Raw genomic sequence first — 22,003 nt, 5'->3', positions numbered from 1 at the left:
ATCAAAAAGGGTAAAATACTCAGGAAAGAACTTAATCAAATAACTGAAATATTTTTACACTGAAAACTACAAAACATTGCTATTAATAAAAGAAGAAATCTAAGAAGATACAAATAAATGGGAACTCATCCTGTACTCAGGGGTTTGAAGACTTAATAATGTTAAAATTTTCCATGCTATCTAAAGTGATTTACAGATCAATGCAATCACTATCAAAATCCCAATGACTTTTTTCAGAAATAGGAAAAAAAATCCTAAAATTTGTATGCAATCTCAGAGGCCCCACACTCCCTAATTTCAAAACATATTTCAAAGCAGCAGTAATTAACAGGATGTGGTACTGGCATATAGACATATAACCAATATAACACAGAACCCAGAAATAAACTCCTGCATATATAACCAAATGATTTTGACAAGAGTGCCAAGATTACACAATGAGGAAAGGACAGTCTCTTCAAAAAATGGTACTGGGAAAACTGGATATCCACATGCAAAAGAATAAAGTTAGACCCTTACCTCACATCGTATACAAAAATTAAATCAAAATGGATTAAAGGCCTAAATGTAAGACCTAAAACTGTTAAAATCCTAGAAGAAAATATAAAGGAAAACCTTCAGAACATTAGATTTGGCAATGATTTCTTGGCTATCACAACAAAAGCACAGATAATGGAATGAAAAAGACAAATGGGATTATATCAAACTCAAAAACTTCTGTGCATCAAAAGAAACAACCAACAGAGTGAAAAGGTAGCCTACAGAATGGAGGAAAATTGCAAGTTATATATCTGATAAAGGGTTAATATCCAGATTATGTAAGAAACTTCTACAACTCTATAACAAAAGAACCCCAAATAATCCAATGAAAAAAATGGGCAAATTTCTTAAATAAACATGTCCAGAGAAGATATACAAATTGTCAATAAGTACATGAAAAGATGTTCAATATCACTAATCTTTTAGAAAATGCAAATCAAAACTGTAATGAGATATCACCTCACACCCACTATTGTGGTCACTGGTAAAAGAAGAGAAAAATAACAAGTGTTGTCAAGGATGTAACGTTGGAAGACCTGTGCACTGTTGGTGGAAATGTAAAATGGTATAGCCATTATGCAAAATAATATGGAGGCTCCTCAAAACATTAAAAATAGAATTACTGGATAATCCAGCAATCCCACTCCTGCGTATATATCCAAAAGAACTCAAAGTAGCATCTCAAAGGAATAGATGTTCATCACAGCATTATAGCCAAGATGCAGAAGCAATCCAACTGTCCATTGACAGAAGAATGGATAAAGAAAATGTGCTATACACATACAATGCAATATTATGCAGCCTTTAAAAAGAAGGAAATCCTGTCACATGGCACGACATTAATCAACCTCGAGAACATTATGCTAAGTGAAATAAGCAAATCACAAAAGGGCAAATACTGTAAGATTCTATTCACATGAAGTATCAAAAGTAGTCAAAATCATAGGAACAAAATTTAGAAAGGTAGTTACCAGGGGCTGGGAGGAAGGGGGAGGAAACAGTATCAAATTTGTATAGATTTTCACTGTTGTAAGATGAGAAGTTCTATAGATCTGTTGCATAATGTGAATACAATTTACACTAATGAATTGTACACTTAAAAATGTTAAGATAAACAATGGTTAAGATGGTAAATTTAGTGTTATGTGTTTTTGTACCATAATAAATTTTTAAAGTCAAGCATACACATACAAAACTCACTAAGAATCCTACTAGTCATTGTATCTCTTCCTTGGTGGTTTTAGAAGGGTCATATGCAGCTATTTGTTCTTCACTTTGGAATAGGTATCTTGGTATATCTGATACCACTGGTCCTTTAGAAATCTTTTCTTTTTTTTTGAAATGGGGTCTCGCTCTGTCACCCAAGCTGGAGTGCGGTGTCGTGATCTCGGCTCACTGCAACCTCCACCGCCTTCCAGATTCAAGCAGTTCTCTGCCTCAGCCTCCCAAGCAGTTGGGATTATAGGCGCCCACAACCACGCCCGGCTAATTTTTGTATTTTTAGTAGAGACAGGGTTTCACCATCCTGGCCAGGCTGGTCTTGAACTCCTGACCTCATTATCCACCTGCCTCGGCCTCCCAAAGTGCTGGGATTACAGGCACGAGCCACCGTGCCCGGCCAGTCCTCTAAAAATCTAATGAACGTGGCCAGCTCCTGAATTTTTGCATTATCCATCTTCTAACCAAAATGTCTATTGTAATTGCTTCTTTCTGCTTAGAAAGTACAATTGGCATTTTATCTACAGACTAGAGCAGGGGCCAGAAAGTTATTTCTGTAAAGAGCCGGGCAATAAATATTTTAGGCATTGCAGATCACATGATCTCTGTGGCCAAACTACTCAACACTGTCATTTTAGCACAAAAGCACTCCTGGGTAATATGTAAAGACTGGTTATGGTTATGCTTCAATGAGACAATTTATAAAAACAAGTTGCAGGAGATATAGTCCATGAAACATAGTTTACCAATCCCTGGGTAAATTGTGACAAATACCGGAAAGTAGATACAGAACTGAACTGGGACCTTAAAAGTGTATTGATGGCCCTACCAAACTAAACTTCTGTGGATGATATTTATAGGCAGGTATAGAGAAAAAGGCATATATTGGTTTGGTGGCTCTCTATATCAGGTGCCAGCAGACATGTGGATTTGCTGTAGAAATAAAACCACATCTGGAACTGCAAATGAAGTCAACTTCTAATTAAGTTTCAAATAATTTTCATGTATTTCTCTAGGATATAAGTATCTCTGCACAGGTCAATTGAGTGAATGAATCAGCATATGAACATGAAGGTGATCTGGCTGCAACATCTGTCACCCTATTGATCACCAGGGTTGAATCAGGATGTGGTAGAACCATAACGCTTGCAACTTTCAAGATACTGCTAGTGGCACTAACCTCTGCAATTCCTCCATGAATGTGTTTTTGCTTTCAGGTTATCATTTTTTGGCATATACAAAGCATTTATAGTGTTTGTCTTTGGAAAAATAGCCCTCTTTCCACGGATCAGGGAATATTCAGTATGAGGATTCTGCCAGCTATTGAATGTAGCTGTTACAATTCTGCATTCTGAAACTTGGGAAATAATCAGAGGATGAGTTCCGGGATCCATTCAGACCACCACAAATGGGCCTGAGCAAAAACATTCATTAATTGTTAGTCTTCTATAAGCCCTTCTGCTACCTGGTGGGCTACAGTGACATTTTAGGGTTCTCAGAGTTAATGTCAATTCAGCTCTAGTGACCAGTAATCAATCCCTCCATATTCAGGCTGTTTCCAATTACCTAATCACAGCTCCATTAAATATGGTTGCAAGTCACTTTGCAGAAGTGCCGAAACTGACTTATATATGGCAGTATAAGTCAGTTTCGGCAGCATATCAGTGTACTTTCTCAAGGAGACTTGACCTACACTTCATTCAAGGTGTTCTGGGAATGAGAACTCATTCACATTATGTAATTGCCTGAGAGGCCACAATTCTCTCTCATGTTGATTTACCAGACCCAGAGTCTTTCCACTTATTCAAATCAAGCAGGGGTTCAGTAGGCTTCTGGTCTATTTCAGCCAGAGGGACACCACAATCTATGAGCAAATGCAAAGATCTCTGATAATCCCTTTGACTTTGCTGATCATTGTGATAAACATGCTCATTTTGTCTCTACCAATAAAGTGCCTCCACTTGACCCCTAATGCTCCAGGATCCCATCATCCTCACTGAATTCTTTTTTAAAGCCCATTTCAATGTCATAATTTTCCTCTCTCATTCCTGGTCTGCCGAGAAGAGTTACTACAGAGCTCTCCCAAACTGCCAATGCTCCTCTCGCCAATGAATTTCTCAAGTCCTTGGCAAAGAGTGTCTTCTGAATCTTTCCAGAGTACAAGGGTTGAGGAAGGCTCTACATAAATCCATTCCAGCATTCTGGCATTCCTATGTCTCTGTATATGTTCTATAACACTGGTTCTCAGTTGGGGACAATTTCCAAACCCCTGCACTGATGTCTGGCAGTGTCTGGAGACATTTTTGCTTGTTATAACGGAGGTGTGTGTGTGTGTGTGTGTGTGTGTGTGTGTGCGCGCGCGCGCGCGCGCTACTGGCATCTAGTGGCTAGAGGCCAAGGATGCTGCTAAACATCCTACAATGCATAGAGCATCCCCTAAGACCAGAGCTATCCAGTCCAAAATGTCCATTGTGCCAACGTCGAGAAATTCTAACATACTTACAAAGTTCTGGCTTTTTTTTTACTTTAGGGTAGGCTAACGTTTTTGCATCCAGGTTTCATACAACTGAGAAAACTGTTGAAACTATTCCCAGGTGCCCAAGCTAACAGTGGGCCTGGAATCACTGTTCACTGCACCTATATCAGCAAATCCAGCCTAATCCATCATTATTTCCACTTGATTCAATACCGGTAAGATCTACAACCATATCTATTTCTCACGTTTCTATTGATATAAATTACAAAAATTCTTATTTTGGCGATGTATCTCCTCATGGTCATATTTTCTACTTGGTGACTCCTTCCGTTGTCTGTGAGGACCCGAGTTTCATTATTGGTCTAGAAAAATGAGAGGTAGTGGAAGCAAGTCTTGAGGATCTAAAGTCTTTTGCAAGGAAACCATCTCAGGGAAGGTCATCACAGGCTTTTCAGGCAAGGGAGACTGACCTCAAAGAGAGGAAGAAGGACTCCTTCTAACGGCAAGAGAGGCTCAGCTAGATTGAGCAAAATCCTCAACTTTGTTGGAATCTGCTCATTTGTTCCCAAATTTTTCAGGATTCCATTCCTTCCCATTGATGCCTTGTGACATAAGACACCCTAGAAGTTGTGAATTAAATGTGTTGTCATTCAGCCACTGATTTTGGCTTCGCATCCCTTTCTCAAAAACAAAGGAATCCTGATAATATATAACAAATTCTCCCAGATGTTAATATGCAGCCAAGCTAAAAGCTAAGATATGAAAATCTCCCGGAGGCTCAAAATAGGGAAGTTGGGTCCATGGTGGCAAGGGAGAGATGAAACTTATTTTTTTCTTGAGACAGGGTCTCACTCTGTCACCAGGCTGCAGTGCAGTGGTGGGACCATGGCTCACTGCAGCCTTGACCTCCTGGGCTCAAGTGATCCTTCCATCTCAGCTTCCTGAGTACCTGGAACCACACGTGTGCCTCCATGGCTAGCTAACTTTTAAAACTTTTTTTGGAGAGACAGGGTCTCACTATATTGCCCAGGCTAATCTTGAACCCCTGAGCTCAAGAGATCCTCCCACCTCAGCCGCCCAAAGGTCTGGGATTACAGGTGTGAGCCACTGCACCTGGCTGAGTTGAAACTTAATAGTTCACAAAGGCCAAAAGAACTGGATACAAAACTAGCTGTCTAATCTTGAGTGTAGATGAGAATCAAGGCCAGAGGAGCCACAAACACTGTGAGTAGTAAACTACCCAACACTACAAATGAAAGAGCACCTCCCTTCCACTGACTGAAAAGATAGGTGCTCCCTGGTTGCTAGCCCCATCTTGAACCTAAAGACCAGGGTTAACCAGAAGGGCAGATATGAGAATCAAAAAGAACCATTTTGGAATCCTGACCGAAGTAGGTCTAAATCCTGCTCTACCTGGGGTCTTTTTTAAGTTATGGGAGACAAATCATTTGGTTTAACATAAGGCTTGGTACATTTTTTTCTGTAAAGGGCCAGAAAGTACATATTTTAGATTTTGTGGTCCATAGTTTTTGTCACAACTACTACATTCTGACACTGCAGCAAGAAAGCACAGATAATACATTAAAACATAGGCATTGCTATATTCTAATAAACCTTTAAGGAAGTGGGCTGGATTTGGCCCACAGGGGGTAGTTTTTTGACCCCTGACTTAACTCACTAAACTACTGAGAGTTGGTGGGCTATCCTGATCTAAGAGCAAACTAAACATTGAAGACTCAGGATTTCTGATATCTAACACAACTTCAGGTATCATGGACTTTACATACTTAGCATGTGAAGGTGCAGTCCAGGAACAACAGGAATTTTAATCCAAATAGAGAAAATTGTGGAAACCTCACAAAGATATATCCTTTGCTGAGTAAAACCTTTAACCAAGTAAGCTTTAAATGCCACAGAAATGCCTAAGAAAGAAATGGTATTCAATCCTGCTTAACTGCCTCTTCCCACGGTTTGTTTTCACTGGCATCATGCTGCTCTCTCCCTACGCACATCTTTTCCTCTGGGAATCGTTATTAAATTTTACCTCAAAAATTATGTATTTCCACTCTATATCTTCAGAATTTGCCCTTACCTTCTTTTTTTTTTTTTTTTTTTCTTGGAGACAGAGTCCAGGCTAGAGTGCAGTGGCATGATCTCAGCTCACTGCAACCTCCGCCTCCTGGGTTCAAATGATTCTTCTGCTCAGACTCCCGAGTAGCTCGAATTACAGGCGCCCGTCACCTCACCTGACTAGCTTTTTTTTTTTTTTAATAATGATGGAGTTTCACCATGTTGGCCAGGTTGGGCTCAAACTCCTGACCTCAGATGATCCGCCTGCCTCAGCCATCCAAAGTGCTGGGATTACAGGCACGAGTAACTGCACCTGGCCTCTGCAAATTTTATTATTCCTTTTTTCCACAGCTCGATTTTCCTTGCCATACAGTACCTAGAAAGGCCCAGCCATTTCCTCCAATCAGACCAAGCACTTGAAAAGACAAGCCAGTGCCCTCAGTTATCTATCCATTCAGCCAGTAAGTCTGTCAAGAACTAAGAAGCATTCCTACTACTGGAATTACATTAAAACTGTATTGATTGCATAGATTTGTACCAAAGAAGCTTCAAATGCATTCACTGCAAATATATATTCACTCTCACCAAGGCATCCATATCTTTGAACCACCATACAAGTTCTTATAATTAATTTCCAGAGTTCCATCCTTTAATTTTGGCCTTATATGCTATATGATGATACAAGATTTAATTGTTAAGGGATTAATATCTTCTAATAATTTTTTAAATTATATTTTAGTTTTACTATGTTACTGTAAAATAAGTATTTTACTATAAAACCAATGATCAGCTAAAAAATTAAAATATAGAAGTTAAATGTGAAAAAAATTCCTGCATTCTCTTCGATGCTATGGTGGCATAGGATAGACTGTCACAATTAGATGCACTATTCACTCACATGGACACACACGAATTTAAGGTATGCTTTTTTTTTTTAAGACTGAGTCTCACTCTATCGCCCAGGCTACAGTGCAGTGGCAACATCTTGACTCACTGCAACTTCTGCCTCCCAGGTTCAAGCGATTCTCCTGCCTCAGCACCCCAAGTAGCTGGAATTACAGGCATGCACCACCACGCCCAGCTACCTTTTGTATTTTTAGTAGAGACAGGGTTTCACCATGTTGGCCAGGTTGGTCTCGAACTCCTGACCTTAGGTGATCCACCCACCTCGGCCTCCCAAAGTACAGGGATTATGGACGTGAGCCATCACACCCGGCCTGTGATGTTCTTAAACTGTTACACTCTTCTGTCATAAAATTTTGTCATCATTTTCAAGGATCCTTTTTACTGTAGTATATAAAAAATTATTTCTATTTTTACAAAATTCATTAACACTGATGTGATACTCACATTTTCTACTTGAATCTCCTAATCAAAAATTCCTATTCTATGAATTCCAGAAAAAAGAGATGCACATTCTATATTCTGATACATATTAACTTCTCTTCCAAAAACATGTTTTTCACTGCCACCACTAGGAAAAAGGGTGAAAGTCAGTCATGCTCCAGAAATCGATTTTTGATGAAATTTATCAAATTTTAAAAAATATTTTGTCCTTTTTCTCAGAATATGGGGGAGAGAAGTTGACAAAAGAAATCTGGAATAGCTGCAACCTAAGTTCTGATTAAAGTAATGCTAAAGCCCTTAGAAGGCAATCATGTCAAAGCCTGAATGAAAATGTGAAAAAAAACAATGATCAATTCAACATCTACTAAAAAATGTTTGTCATTAGCAACTGACACTTAAACCCCTGCCTTAACAGTGTTGAAAAAATAAGTGTAGTATGTAGTGTCCAGTTATTACAAGATGAACAAAATTATCTGTTACAAAAGATAACTGAATCTATATGGTATAAAACCAGTAGAAAACTAGACGTCTGGGAAGATAGGACACAACTTGATTAGTGAGGCTAAAGGAGGACAGGATCTAATCACAAGACAATGCCATATTAACACTGGAGAGTTCAGTATTGAGTGGTTTTCTACATTTCAATTGTCTCCCGACTTAATCTTATTAAGGCTACTTTCAGGTTTCCTGTTTACAAATTCATGATATTCTGCAGGTGATCTCAACATAATTTTCAAAAATGTTTCCTATTAACAAATATTGAGCACCTGTGAAGTATATGGCAATGGTAAGATTATGTAGATTCAGTAGTGAACAAAGTCTCTGCCTTTATGGAGTTAACATTCTAGTGGACACTTAATTTTGGCATGTCCACCATGATACTTTTATAAAAGGCCTGAGAAAAATTTCACTCTAACACCCGTCTTCTAAGTAACATTTTATAAAGGTCAAGGTTCTAACTAAAGAAGCCCTTGCTATGTTAATCATAAAGATTGTTTTGTTGTCTTTGGACCACTGGGACATGAGGAGCTGTGGCTGAAACACTTTGAGACTTGATAACTGGAAGAATTCAAATGACACAAGTCTTCACAAAGAATCATTTTATAGATTTTTTTTCCTGTGTGGGTTCTCTGATGTTCTTACCACCCCTATTATTTTTATAGGATTTATCACCAACATGGATTCTGTGATGAATTGTAAGATTTGATCGCCAACTGAAGCTCTTACCACATATCTCACATTTATAAGGTTTCTCCCCAGTGTGAACTCGCTGATGAGATTGTAGTTGTGAAGACCGACTGAAGACTTTACCACACACATCACATTTGTATGGTTTCTCTCCTGTGTGGACACTCTGATGAAGTTGAAGACTTGAGGCCTGACTGAAGTACTTACCACACTCCCCACATTTATATGGTTTTTCTCCTGTGTGCACCCTCTGATGCATGTCAAGATTCAAGCTCCACTTGAAGCCCTTCCCACACTCATCACATTTGTATGGCTTATCTCCAGTGTGGACTTTTTGATGGGCTTGAAGATGTGCACTCCGACCGAAACTCTTCCCACATTCTTCACATTTGAATGGTTTTTCTCCACTGTGGACTCTCTGATGGGCCAAAAGATTTGAGGCCTGCCTGAAGACCTTCCCACACTCCTCACAATTATATGGTTTCTCTCCTGTGTGGATCCTACAGTGAATTTTAAGATCTGCTCTACGACTAAATCCCTTGCCACACTCTTCACATTTGTATGGTTTCTCACCCGTATGGATCAGCTGGTGAATCTGAAGTCGTGAGCTCTGATTGAAACCCTGCCCACACTCCTCACACTTAAAAGGTTTCTCTATACTGTGGGCCTTCTGATGGATTTGAAGATATGAACTTTGACTGAAGCCCTTCCCACATATCTCACATTTATAGGGTTTCTCTCCTGTGTGGACCACTAGATGAACTTGATAATGGGAATTCCTCCTGAAGCTCTTCCCACACTCATTGCATTTGTATGGCTTCTCTCCAGTGTGGACTCTCTGATGGGCTTGAAGATTTGAACTCAGAGTAAAGCCTTTCCCACATACAGCACATATGTATGACTTCTCTCCAGTGTGGACTCCCTGATGGGCCTGAAGACTTGAAGGCCGACTAAAGCCTTTACCACATTCCTCACATTTATAGGGTTTTTCTCCTGTGTGGACTCTCTGATGAATGTAAAGATTTGAGCTACAAATGAAGCCCTTACCACACTCCTCACATTTGTATGGTTTCTCTCCTGTATGAACTCTTTGATGGGACTGAAGATGTGAATTCCGACTGAAGCTCTTACCACATGCATCACATTTGAATGGCTTCTCCCCAGTGTGGAGTCTCTGATGGTCCTGAAGATGAGAGGCCTGACTGAAGGCCCTCCCACACTCCTCACAATTATAAGGTTTCTCTCCCGTATGGACCTTACAATGAACCTTAAGTGCTGATCTACGACTGAAACCTTTCCCACATTGCTTACATTTGTATGGTTTCTCTATCACGTGGACTTTCTGATGGGTCTGTAGATGAGCGCCCTGACTGAATTCCTTACCACACTCATCACACTTAAGTTTTTCTCCCACATGTACTTTCTGATGAACAGGAAGAACTGGGCTGTAACAGAAGCCTTCTCCAAGCTCAACACATGTAAGAGACTTCTCTCCTGACTGTAACTGCTGATGAAGATCAAAGCTGGAGAGATCACTGAAGGGTTTTTTACACTCATTACACTGGTAAGATTTCTGTCCCGTGTGAATCATCCTATTCTGATCAAATGTCAAAATCTTCACGTTGTCTTTCTCGTAATCATTGGGTCTGTAAGATTTTTCACTTTTGTGTACTCTATGACCATCATGATGTGATATCCAACTGATGGGATCAACACCCTTCTTACATTGACATAATTTATTTTTTATGGAAATTTGCTGATCTCTGTTCAATCTCTGTGACTCAGTCAGGAATGTTTTCCTCCAAGAATCCTGGGTTCTCAAGATAGGAAACTCTGGATTCCCAGTATTATTGGGACCATCTGTTTTATTTCCTGTATAGTTCTCATCTTCAGAAATTTGAATAGACAGTTCTGCCCCTACCTGGCAAGGGAAATCACCTTGTTTGTGAAACTGAGAATTATTGATCATGGAGTCTTGACACCTGGTTAAGTCATTTGCAATTTGTTGCCAGATTTGCCAACAAGAAAGCTCTTCTTCTGATTCTCTGTCTTGAACAGTAATTAACTTACTTTGATTTTTCTCTCCTGTAAGGACAAAGGATTCAGAGCGATAGTGAATTTTTTTGTTCAAAGATTTAAGATTTCACACTGAGGACAGAGTAAAAGACTTTAATGAGCCTCGGGATAGTTCTGCTCATCTTTTGTGACACATTTGAAGTTTCTGGTTTACATATTGACAGAAACCAAGAAATGGTCCACCAAGCTCCCAATTGCTATGCACTAATGAAACCCATTTAAAAACACAACTATTGACATAATATCTAAATTTTTTATTCCATGTCTTTCCTACCATAATATGGTATCAATAAGGAAAAACATTTCGTAGTGCTCACAGTTTACAACCACAGCCCAGAAGTTACTGCCCGGCAGTTATTAATAGTCACTCAAGGAATGTATGCATGTATCAATCCTTGTCTGACTTACAACATTTCTTCTAACTTCAAATCCAAGTTGACATTTGAGCCAGGTCATAGAGCAAAAGAGCTTTTACAAGTAAGGTATCTGAAATACAGAAAGAACTCGAAAGTACGGTTTTGCTGCAAAGTTGAAAAGCTGTACCTGAGGTAGGGGTACACCAAGTGAGTTATTGCTGAAGAGAAAAATCAAAGTTGATAATCACTTGGGGTGAAAGGAAAGCATGAAGACCTATGCACTGGATCCTTCTAAGGCTTTTGACCTGAGTCAAAATTGGAAGTCTAGCAAAGCATGCTGTCTCTTTGAAAGCAAGGTATGGAAAGTTTCTGGATGTAGACATGTTTGTCTTTAACAAGAATGTTTTCCAAATTGACAAAATGGTCTATTAGTCAATTGTGAAATAAATTTAATAGCTTGTGATATTTAGGGAAAAAAAACAGATAAAGTATCATATCAGAATAATCACAAGCAGTAATAGTGTCATTACATAAAAGGCCTTCTAAAGACATACATATAAGCCTACACAATATAAATGTTTGAGAGGCAACAATGTAAGATCCATTTCTTTTTATGAATGTGGACTCTGGAAGAAGCAAATGGGATGCAACTGTGCAAACTTTTTAAGGGAAAGGCTAATGCTCATGTCCTGGTTTTTAGTTTTACTTTTTCTTTCCTGATATAATGGGTAAGGAAATCGAATTTTATTCCCTTCTATGGGGGAATACCTAAGAAATAGAAATAAAAGTCCTTATTGTAAAATATTCCCTCCCTGAATGAATATGCTCTGCTACAAATGCTCAAAGAAAATCATAAGGAAAGCATGTTCCTCAGTTTGGTTACAACTATGACACTATAGGTTCCCTAAGACATGGGTCAACTTGTACAGACAGGCAAACACATGCAAGCACACACACACACACACACACACACACACTCACAAAGAGAAATTAGAATTATGTTAGGAATTCATCGGAAGACAAAAGATATTTTGCAATATCCCTTATTTATGCTGATTTGTTCACCACCTATTAGTTACCTCCATGGAAGACAGATTTCCATTAACTCATTTATTCAACTAATATTTATAGTGTCTCTGCCATATACCAGGACTATTCTAAGCACTGAGGAGACAGAAACAAATAGATGAAATTCCTCCACTCCTGGAGATTACACTCCAGTGAGGAGAGAAAGGTGGTAAGTCACTAAACAAAAACATATATGAGGTAATAATCAGTGCTTACACACAATATAAGGCAATGCACAGAGAGTAAATGGAAAGACTGTGTTTTTAATAGGGTGGTCAAAGGAGGCCTTTTTTTTTTTTTTTTTTTTGAGACAGTCTCGCTCTATCGCCCAGGCTGGAGTGCAATGGCACGATCTCAGTGCACTGCAACTCCTGCCTCCTGGGTTCATGCCATTCTCCTGCCTCAGCCTGCCGAGTAGCTGGGACTATAGGCGCCCACCACCACGCCCAGCTAATTTTTTGTATTTTTAGCAGAGACGGGGTTTCACCGTGTTAGCCAGGTTGGTCTCGATCTCCTGACCTCATGATCTGCCCACCTTGGCCTCGCAAAGTGCTGGGATTACAGGTGTAAGCCACCGTGCCCGGCCAAGGCCTTTCTTATAATACTAAAACTGAGCAAATAACTGAATGAAGAAGGGACCAGAAGGATTATAGATGAAAGATTATTTCAGGCAGAGAGAAGAACACACACAGGGCTGTGAGGCAGAAGCATCCTTGATAGGTCTGAAAAGCAAGAGGGAGGACAATGTGGCTGGAATTCACAGAAAAAGAGAGTATAGAAGATATATTGAGAGAGGTAGTGGGGGATGAAAAGCACACCGTGTAAGACTCTGTCAGCCATATTAAGTGGATTTTACTCTATGTAAAATAAGTCACAGAGATTTTTGAACAGAACAACAACACAGTCTGACACAAGGTAACAAAAACTCACTTTGCCACTTGAACAGAATGTAAGAGAGGGGTGGGAGCAGGGCAAGCAGTACAAAGGGTGTTGCAATAATCCAGGAAAGACAGTTGGCAATTTGGACCAGGTGATGGCAACAAGGCTAACGAGAAGCAAAGCAGATGGACAGTTAACTATAAGAACTCACAACTGTTTGGTTTTTACCTAAATTTCCCTGTCTTCGGGTTGCTGTCGTCATTATCCAAAGCTGCTCATTTCTTTCTATAGGTGATACATCTTGTTTGAAGGGTTGATGCCCTGTGAAAATGCCACATCACAAGTTGAAAATGACCATATTAGAGTTAAAATACACTGGAAATCTGAGTTGCAACTGCACATTCAAGACACTGAAAGCAGTGTTTTTCAAACTTTTATTTAAATCATGACTCAGTAAAGAAACACCATTTATTTCATGACCCAGACACACATGCGTAAATACATATTATGAAAACCAAGTTTGAATAACCTATTTTTAACTCATGTCTGTTTTCATTAAATCTCCCATTGGTTCTCACATCACTCAAGCAATTGGCCAGAGTTTTTGCTGCAGTGTGTGCCATTCTTCCTAAGGTGTTCTAGTATTTTCTACCCTATTTTATTTCATTAAAATCTGCTGGTGGCATTTAATAAATTGGTTTTATAATTCAATACTGGGACAGGTGTAAAATATGAAAAAGAACAGACAAGGCATAGCAGTATTCTGTTCATTTATAGTTCTTCTATAAAACACAAATGAAAAAGACCTAAAATATTCTGTTCAGAAAGACCAGAAACATCCAGTGTCTCTGCATCCCATAAAAATTAGGAAAGTTAGGTTCCCACACTCAGGAAACCATTTCAAGGGCCACAAAGCCTTAAAACTCCAAGGTCACAAAGATATTCCAGAGGGAGGCTGTCCTCACCCACTGATAGCAGGTTCCTAAAGTTCTCCACCATCACATCTCGGTACAGCTTCCTCTGGGCAGGGCCCAGCAGCCCCAACTCCTCCTCCGTGAAGGCCACAGCCACGTCCTTGAAGGTCACTGCTTCCTACGACAAAAACACAACCTCAATCTTACAACCAATGTCCACTGGAAGATGGGTAACACTGAGAAGGTGAAGAGAACAGGTGGAAAGGTGTTCTGGATGCTGAGCCGTTTGTAGATTTCCCAGCCCTTCTCCTGCCTTGCCAGTGCCATACACTGACTTACCAAAAGTGCTGCTGTGAAAAAGAAAGCTTTGTATATTTACCGGAAGCTTTCAATGAGTACTCTTACAAGGGAATTTCCTAGAACTGTTACCTGCTGAACCTAAAACATTGCCAATTTCCCCAGAAAGGTTTACCAGTTTAGTCCCATAGTGTTTGATAGCACCTGCCTTCCTACTGAGGTGGGAGCCAAGTGAGCAGTGTTATACGTGGAAATAAACCTAAAGGGCATGTCAGGTTTCTGAATGAAGGACTCTTTCTCTCTGTCCTCCTGTCTTGGTCTTTCACTTGAATTAATACACTGATCCCGGATCTTTAGTTTTCCATGTGAACTTGAGCACGTTCCTCATTTTTCACAAGCCCTTTTCTATTTATGTTTAAAATGGAGACAAAACAACCTCTTCATAGTTGCTGTGAGGTATCAATACAGGAGCAGAGTGTAAGTGCTTGGCAAATCCTTTCCTACCACTAGGCATTTTAAATTAAGGTCACATATTACTTTGACTAAAAAAAATATTCAAAGGGAAAAAGACCAGTAAACACACAGGTATGACTGAGGCATAGGGAAGACAGAATGTAGCTCTTGTAGTAAAAAAGTCTAATATTTTTTCTGGGTGAAGCAGCTGTTAAATCCTGACACACTGTGCCATATTTGAATATTCTATCAAAAAACATCTGAAGTACCACACACAAAACATACCTTTTCAATTCTGACTATCTAATGTTACGGATTTTAAAAGGCAGTATTTTTCAAAATTGATTTTTTCAGAAAAAGTTAAATGCAAGAAAACTAACACTGTAGTTCCTAAAACAGTAAAAATCCTACACTAACTGTATATATAGAGAGAAGAGTTTAAAAACTGGATACATAAATTTGATAGAAATACAACAAAAATAAATATTATAAACGTAAGAAATGTAAAATTATATCTATGTTATGAATGCCAATATATAATTATGAGTACATACAATGAAGAGATTATGGAAATAAGATATTTTTCATTTCTATTAATTTTTTTTTTTTTTTTTTTTTTGAGACAGAGTCTCGCTCTATTGCCCCGGCTGGAGTACAGTGGCATGATCTCGGCTCACTGCAACCTCCGCCTTCCAAATTTAAGTGATTCTCCTGCCTCAGCCAACTGAGTAGCTTGGATTACAAGTGTGTGCCGCTACACCCAGCTAATTTTTGTTTTTTTTTTTTTTTTTTTTTTTTTTTGAGACAGAATCTCGCTCTGTCACCCTGGCTGGAGTGCAGTGGCACGATCTCTGCTCACTGCAAGCTCCGCCTCCCGGGTTCAGGCCATTCTCCTGCCTCAGTCTCCCGAATAGCTGGGACTACAGGCGCCTGCAACCATGCCCAGCTAATTTTTTGTATTTTTAGTAGAGACGAGGTTTCACCATGTTAGCCAGGATAGTCTCGATCCCCTGACCTCGTGATCCACCCGCCTCGGCCTCCCAAAGTGCTGGGATTACAGGTGTGAGCCACTGCACCCGGCCTAATTTTTGTATCTTTAGTAAAGACAGGGTTTCACCATGTTGGCCAGGCTGGTCTCAAACTCCTGACCTCAAGTGATCCCACCCCCTGCCTCGGCCTCCCAAAGTGCTGGGATTACAGGTGTAAGCCACTGCACCCACCCATCATTTCTATTAATTTTTCTACCTTTATTTGTAAAATAAAAATGACGAAATAAAACTAAAACCAAAACCAGCTAAACTTAAACGGGACAAAATAAGCACCTAGCACATTCAACAGGTCGTCAAATGCCTTGACTCTTACTTGAAAAAGAAAAACCTGGTCCCATTTCTAAGTACTAAAATGGTATTTTTAACAGACGGGAAAGGCAAGCTCTACTCACCTTGAACATATTCATTTTTAATTCTTCCTTCTGGGGAAGTGCAGAGTCCTAAGAAGCTGAACTAGGAAAGAAGAGAGAAATAAATGAAAACTGGGCAAATATGTTGCTAATCCACGTGGCTGCTCTTTAGGAATTAGCAAAGGTGTGTGCTTCTTGGGGTGGCTGTAGCTTTATGTGGCTTTTAAGCAGATTATGACATGGATCCCAGATACCCATCTACCCCTTTCAGCAGTAGTTCAGAACCTGGCTAACCACACAGTGGCCTCACTGCCCATGTGCCTGTAATTCCACACCAGTAATTCTTATTCTGAGTATGGTATAAATTGAGACAATATAAGTACAGTAGGCTCTGGAATTGATATGCATGGGTTAAAATCCTGACAGGGTACTCACTAAAAGTGTCACCTTGGGGAAATTATTAACATCTCTTTGCCTTACTTCTGTCATCTGCAAATGGTAAAGAATAACAGTACCAACCTCATCGGATTGCTGGAAGGTAGAAAGCTCTTACAACATAGTCAGGTATCTTATTTATTTGCAATTGCAGTAAGTAGAAGATAGTCTATGGTTTGAAATTATCCTTAAAAATATAATTTCCACCAACAGAATATTGTAAGATAGTTGGAGTTCACAGGTTGTTGCTATGTCACGTGAAAGTGTCTTATAACTGTGAAAAACATCTTGTCGTCTTTCCAATAATTTGCTAACACTGAACTAATAAAACCCAAGATACTGCAATTAAAAAACACCGTTTGACAATCCGTACCTAACTTAAATTAAAAAGGCAAGAACCTGGCCAGGCACAGTGGCTCACGCCTGTAATCCTGCTAGCACTTTGGGAAACCGAGACAAGCAGATCACTTACAGTCAGGAGTTGAAGACAAGCCTGGCCAACAAGATGAAACCCTGTCTTTACTAAAAAGACAAAAATTAGTTGGACATAGTGGCAGGCACCTGTAATCCCAGCTACCGGGGAAGCTGAGGCACAAGAATTGTTTGAACCCAGGAGGCGGAGGTTGCATTGAGCTGAGATTGCCCCACTGCACTCCAGCCTGGGCGACTGAGTGAGACTGTCTCAAAAAAAAAAAAAAAAAAAAGGAAAAGGGAGGAACCTGAGTCTATATTGTTATAAACAAAAGAACGTGTAATACATAAATGGGTGACAAAAGAAAGCTCCTATAGTAGAACACATAAACTAATAAAGGTAGAATGAAAGATAACTAGAACATCATCAATAGCTGCTAAAAACTGGTGAAAGTTTGGTGAGGAATAACATGGCTACATAGTCTCAAAGTATTAAGTGCAAAAGGAAAAAGGTAACCTGGCAGACATTTTATCCAAAAAAACAAAGTTGACACCACTAGTGGGACAAATCCACAAACCAACATTTGACTCCTATGATGCACTGAGAAGGATGCCTCACTACTTTTATGGCATCTCTGCTGACAATGCATAGCTTGAATTTAATTGTGAATAAATATTAAGGAAACAAAAAAATAAGAACATTTTACAAATAATTTCTCAATACTCTACAAAGATATCAAGAGCAAAAAAGAAATAAAGTCTGAGGAATCATTCTAGACTAAAGGTGACTAATGAAACCAAAACTAAGCGCAATGCATACAATTAGACTAGAAACTCACCTGGGGGAAGAAATTACTTTCAAAGTCTTTAATGGGAAAATGGAATAAGTTTAAATACAAACTGTGGGTAAGATAACAGTAAGTTATCAATGTAACTAATTTCATTTTGATCACTATCTCTAGCTTGCTCTCAAATGCTTCAGCAAAAAGACAAAAACAAAATATGACAAAGTTGTGAAAGCAAAAAGACAAAAAAAAAAACAAAACTGCTTTGACAACTAACAGCAGCAACAGCCAGAACCTGCTGTTTTCAATTTATCAACAAGAATGAGACAGGTCTACTCAGTGATCATGGTGAAAAAGAAAAAAATAAAACATCTTGTAACACAGAGAGAAATACATTCTACATTGACAAAAATAGCCAAATAATTGCCTCTTCCATCTAACATGACCACTTTGTTATCAGTGACAACTCCAGTCTCATTATTTCCCCACCTCCAACATAAAAATTACAATAGTCAGATCAAATTACTACTGCTTCTTGACAGCATCCAATCCAGAACAAACCCATTGCCTAAAACTCTCCCCAACTCAGCTGACATAAACCAAAACCCTATAACCAGGGTCCTCCTAACTGCCTCTTACCAAGACACCCCATGCATGTGTGGGCTCCTTGGATGCAGCAAGCTAAAACAAACTTAATTGTCGTTGGTTACAGGTATGTTCCTGGTGATGGCTGATGGTCATCAACAGAGCAAACAGGGAAAACATAACAACATAACAAACAAACAAACGTAACAACTGGTGAATCTGGGTGAAGAGCATATGAGATTTCCTTACACTATTATTTTTGCAGCTTTTCTACAAGTTTGAAATTGTATTTTAAAAAAAAGTTGGCTGGGCACGGTGGCTCATGCCCATAATCCCAACACTTTGGGAGGCCGAGGTGGGCGGATCACCTGAGGTCAGGAGTTCGAGACCAGCCTGGCAAACATGGTGAAACCCCATCGCTACTAAAAATACAAAAAAATTAGCCGGGTGTGGTGGCGGGTGCCTGTAATCTCAGCTGTTCGGGAGGCTGAGGCAGGAGAATCGTTTGAACCTGGGAGGCGGAGGCTGCAGCAAGCCGAGATCATGCCATTGCACTCCAGCCTGGGCAACAAAAGTGAAACTCTGTCTCAAAAAAAAAAAAAAAGAAATTAGGAAAGTCATTAATCACAATAACGATGATGAGATGATGACAATTATGGCAATAATATCTAACATTAATTAACAATAACTAGGTAGCTGATCTTCCCACTTCAGGCAGAAGGCCTCCAATACAAAAGATGGCAAGGAATCTGCTCCCCAACGCCTGGGAGAAATAGATCTTCAGGACTCTAAGTTCCTCCATTTTGACTCTAGACTTGACAGCTGTCTTCTACTCATATCATGGTTTTTGCAAAGAAACTTGACAGTTAATATTTAATGGGAAAGAAAAATCACTGGACTGAGTAGGGTTCTAGTATGGCCAGCTCAGTTTTATCTGTGACATCTGGCAGGGTCAGTTTTCTAGTCCTGAGTTTCCAGATAAGACCTTTTCCTGAGCTTCTCAAACTTTAACATGCACCTCAATCACCTTGGGATCTTGTTGAAATGCAAATTTCTGGGTCCTATCTGCAAAAATGCTAAATCATAAGGTCTTGGGTAGGGCTCAAGAATGAGCCTTTCTACCTGGGTGATGCCAATGTTGCTGCTTTGTGGACCACAGTTTGAGTAGTGTTGCACTGTACTCAGTTCCTCTCCCAAAACAGCCCCTAATAAACAGAAATATATACAAGAAAAACTTGACAGAAAGGCACTAAAACTATAGTTGTTATCTTTATACCCTAAGGTCGTGGGGAATTTACATTTTTTAAATATATTTCTGTGTTTTCCATGATTATGTGTTACCTCTATATTATTTGAAACAAATAAAACTAATAATTGAGAAAACTATTTTTAAAAAAAACTCTTTTCTTTTTTTGAGACAGAGTCTTGCTCAGTTGCCGAGGCTGTAGTGCAGCGGTATGATCTCAGCTCACTGCAACCTTGCCTCCTGGGTTCAAGCGATTCTCCTGCTCCAGCCTCCCAAACTCCTGGGATTACAGGTGTTCGCCACCACGCCTGGCTAATTTTTGTATTTTTAGTACAGATGGGGTTTCACCATGTTGGCCTGACTGGTCTCAAACTCCTGGCCTCAAGTGATCTGCCTGCCTCAGACTCCCAAAGTGCTGGGATTACAGGCGTCAGCCACCGCACACAGCCACTATTTTTTAAAACTCACAGAATAGCCCAAACCTTGAGCAAAGTCCCCACAGTGAAGTCCCAACCTATTTTCACATGATACTAGCCAGCTGCCTATGGCTCATGCAGAATATACCAAAGAAAACTCAGGTCCAGACTCAGACTGCCTCGGTTCCAATGCTAGCTCTGCCTCCTACTAGCTAGGTGGCTATGAGCAAACAAGTTATGTTCTTATGTCTCAGTCTCCTCGGAAAAAGAGTATCACTTCACAGAGCCACTGTATAGTAGAAAGGTGTTCATTTGTATAAACCCCTTAGAATGGAACTTAGCAACTAAAGCTAAATTATAATCACTTCTCATGCCCAAATACATGACCCCACACATTCTCTGATTTATGTGAATAAAACAAGAATAACAACAAGTCTTACTCACTTGGGGTTCTGCTGCCTCCTCCTCTGTGCAGTGCTTTTTGAGAAGTCGGGGCTGGGGAAGAAAAAAAGCTGTGAAATAACCAGATTGTGTCTCCATCCCCGATACATCACAGTGGCATCTCCCAGTACCAGTTACAAGCAACCCTCTCCTTCCTAAAAAGAGGTCAGGGACAATCCAGCTTCATGGACTCACAGAAGTTCGCTACAAAATGGGAGTTTCTAGGGAAATTACAGTAGTATTGGTAATTCACGTGCTAGACAGTTTTACACTTTTTGTATTACCTCGTTTTCTCTCAAAACATTCTATGAGGAAGTTATTGCTTTTATTTTCCTTCAGAACAGCAAACGAAGGCACGGGGATTAACTAACTGGCTCAATGTGATACTGTATGAAGTGGTAGGGCTGGCTCATTAGGTGGGGGAGTCACAATGAGAGCGAACAGCCCGAGACCTTCAAACCCGACGAAGCATCATCCCAGCCGCCCCAAGCCAGTACGCCCCCAATGCAAACAAGCTCCGCCCAGGGAAAAGCAAAAGAGCATCCTGGCCCCTAAAACCTCCGCGCTTAGCCGCTACTCCTTTATTTCCCCAAACAAAAGACCGCTAGCTGCTGACCACCGGTGCATTTCGGGGAAGTTTGAAAGGTTCCTGAGAAGCTGACCTGAATCACCAAAGCCAGGGAAAAGATGGCTGCTACGTCGTCTTCCTGGGCGGAAGCGCCTGCGAGTAACCGGAAGACCTGGACTACACTTCCCAGAATTCCACAGCACTGCCTTCCTCGAGCCGGAAGTGCCTAGAACTACCTGGAACGATTGGACCTACAGTTCCCAGGATACCGCAGGGGAAACATTTACAGCCTTACTGCAGTTGAGCTATGTGCGACTACACGGAGTGCCGGACTACATATCACAGAATGCTGGAGTTGGGGGAAAAACAGAACAGTACCGCCCTCCTGGACTACACTTCCGGAATGTCCAAGCCTTCTGACGTGGAAGTGTCCAACTACCTTGAGCTGCTGGTTTTCATTTTCCAGAATCCCTCACTTCTCTTTAGGTATTATTATGATCTGAGTGTTTATGGCCCCCACCAAATTCATATGTTTAAATCCAAACTCCCAAGATGATGGTATTAGGAGGTGGAAACTATGGGACGTGATCAGATCAAGAGGGCAATGCCCTCATGAATAGGATTAATGCTCTCTTGTAAGTGGCCTGAGGGAGTTCTTTTGCCTCTTTAGTTATGTGAGGACACAGCCAGAAGGACCATGTATGACTTAGAAAGCGGGACCTCACCAGACACTGAATCTGCTGGCACCTGATCTGGGGCTTATGTGCCAGCAATTTCACTCCTAAGTAAATACCCAAGAGAACTGAAACATATCCACACAAAAACTTGTTCTAAA

The 22,003-nt window shown here is 40.1% G+C and overlaps 1 protein-coding gene across 5 annotated transcripts; it reads right to left on the bottom strand.

Moving 5' to 3' along the window:
* Positions 1-8,736: 8,736 nt before the first annotated feature.
* LOC100583370 (zinc finger protein 226) lies at positions 8,737-21,343 on the bottom strand. Of its 5 annotated transcripts, XM_030797378.1 has the most exons (8): positions 21,263-21,343; positions 20,604-20,654; positions 16,324-16,384; positions 14,184-14,310; positions 13,447-13,539; positions 10,023-10,924; positions 9,735-9,770; positions 8,737-9,566 (listed from the first exon to the last, which is right to left on the bottom strand). In XM_030797378.1, exons 3-8 carry the CDS (start codon positions 16,336-16,338, stop codon positions 8,748-8,750), a joined length of 1,992 nt encoding a protein of 663 aa, XP_030653238.1. In that variant the 5' UTR covers positions 16,339-16,384; positions 20,604-20,654; positions 21,263-21,343; the 3' UTR covers positions 8,737-8,747. The 5 variants fall into 5 exon arrangements, with proteins under 5 accessions (XP_030653238.1, XP_030653236.1, XP_030653237.1 ...); XM_030797376.1 differs by having other exon boundaries at positions 9,735-10,924; XM_030797377.1 differs by having other exon boundaries at positions 8,737-9,770.
* Between the last annotated feature and the right edge of the window lie 660 nt (positions 21,344-22,003).

The sequence above is a fragment of the Nomascus leucogenys genome, chromosome 17 (genome assembly GCF_006542625.1).
Source record: "Nomascus leucogenys isolate Asia chromosome 17, Asia_NLE_v1, whole genome shotgun sequence".
Classification (NCBI taxonomy): Eukaryota; Metazoa; Chordata; class Mammalia; order Primates; family Hylobatidae; genus Nomascus; species Nomascus leucogenys.
This window is presented reverse-complemented; position numbering and strand designations above follow the sequence as displayed.

Bases quoted from the DNA above. Each gene is read 5' to 3' on its own strand.
- LOC100583370 (XM_003281203.4), bottom strand. The intron at 13,540-14,183 runs GTGAGGACAGCC...GCATTTTCACAG, and splicing joins TAGGAACCTGCTATCAGTGG to GGCATCAACCCTTCAAACAA. The intron at 10,925-13,446 runs GTAAAAACCAAA...TTGTCCTTACAG, and splicing joins CCGAAGACAGGGAAATTTAG to GAGAGAAAAATCAAAGTAAG.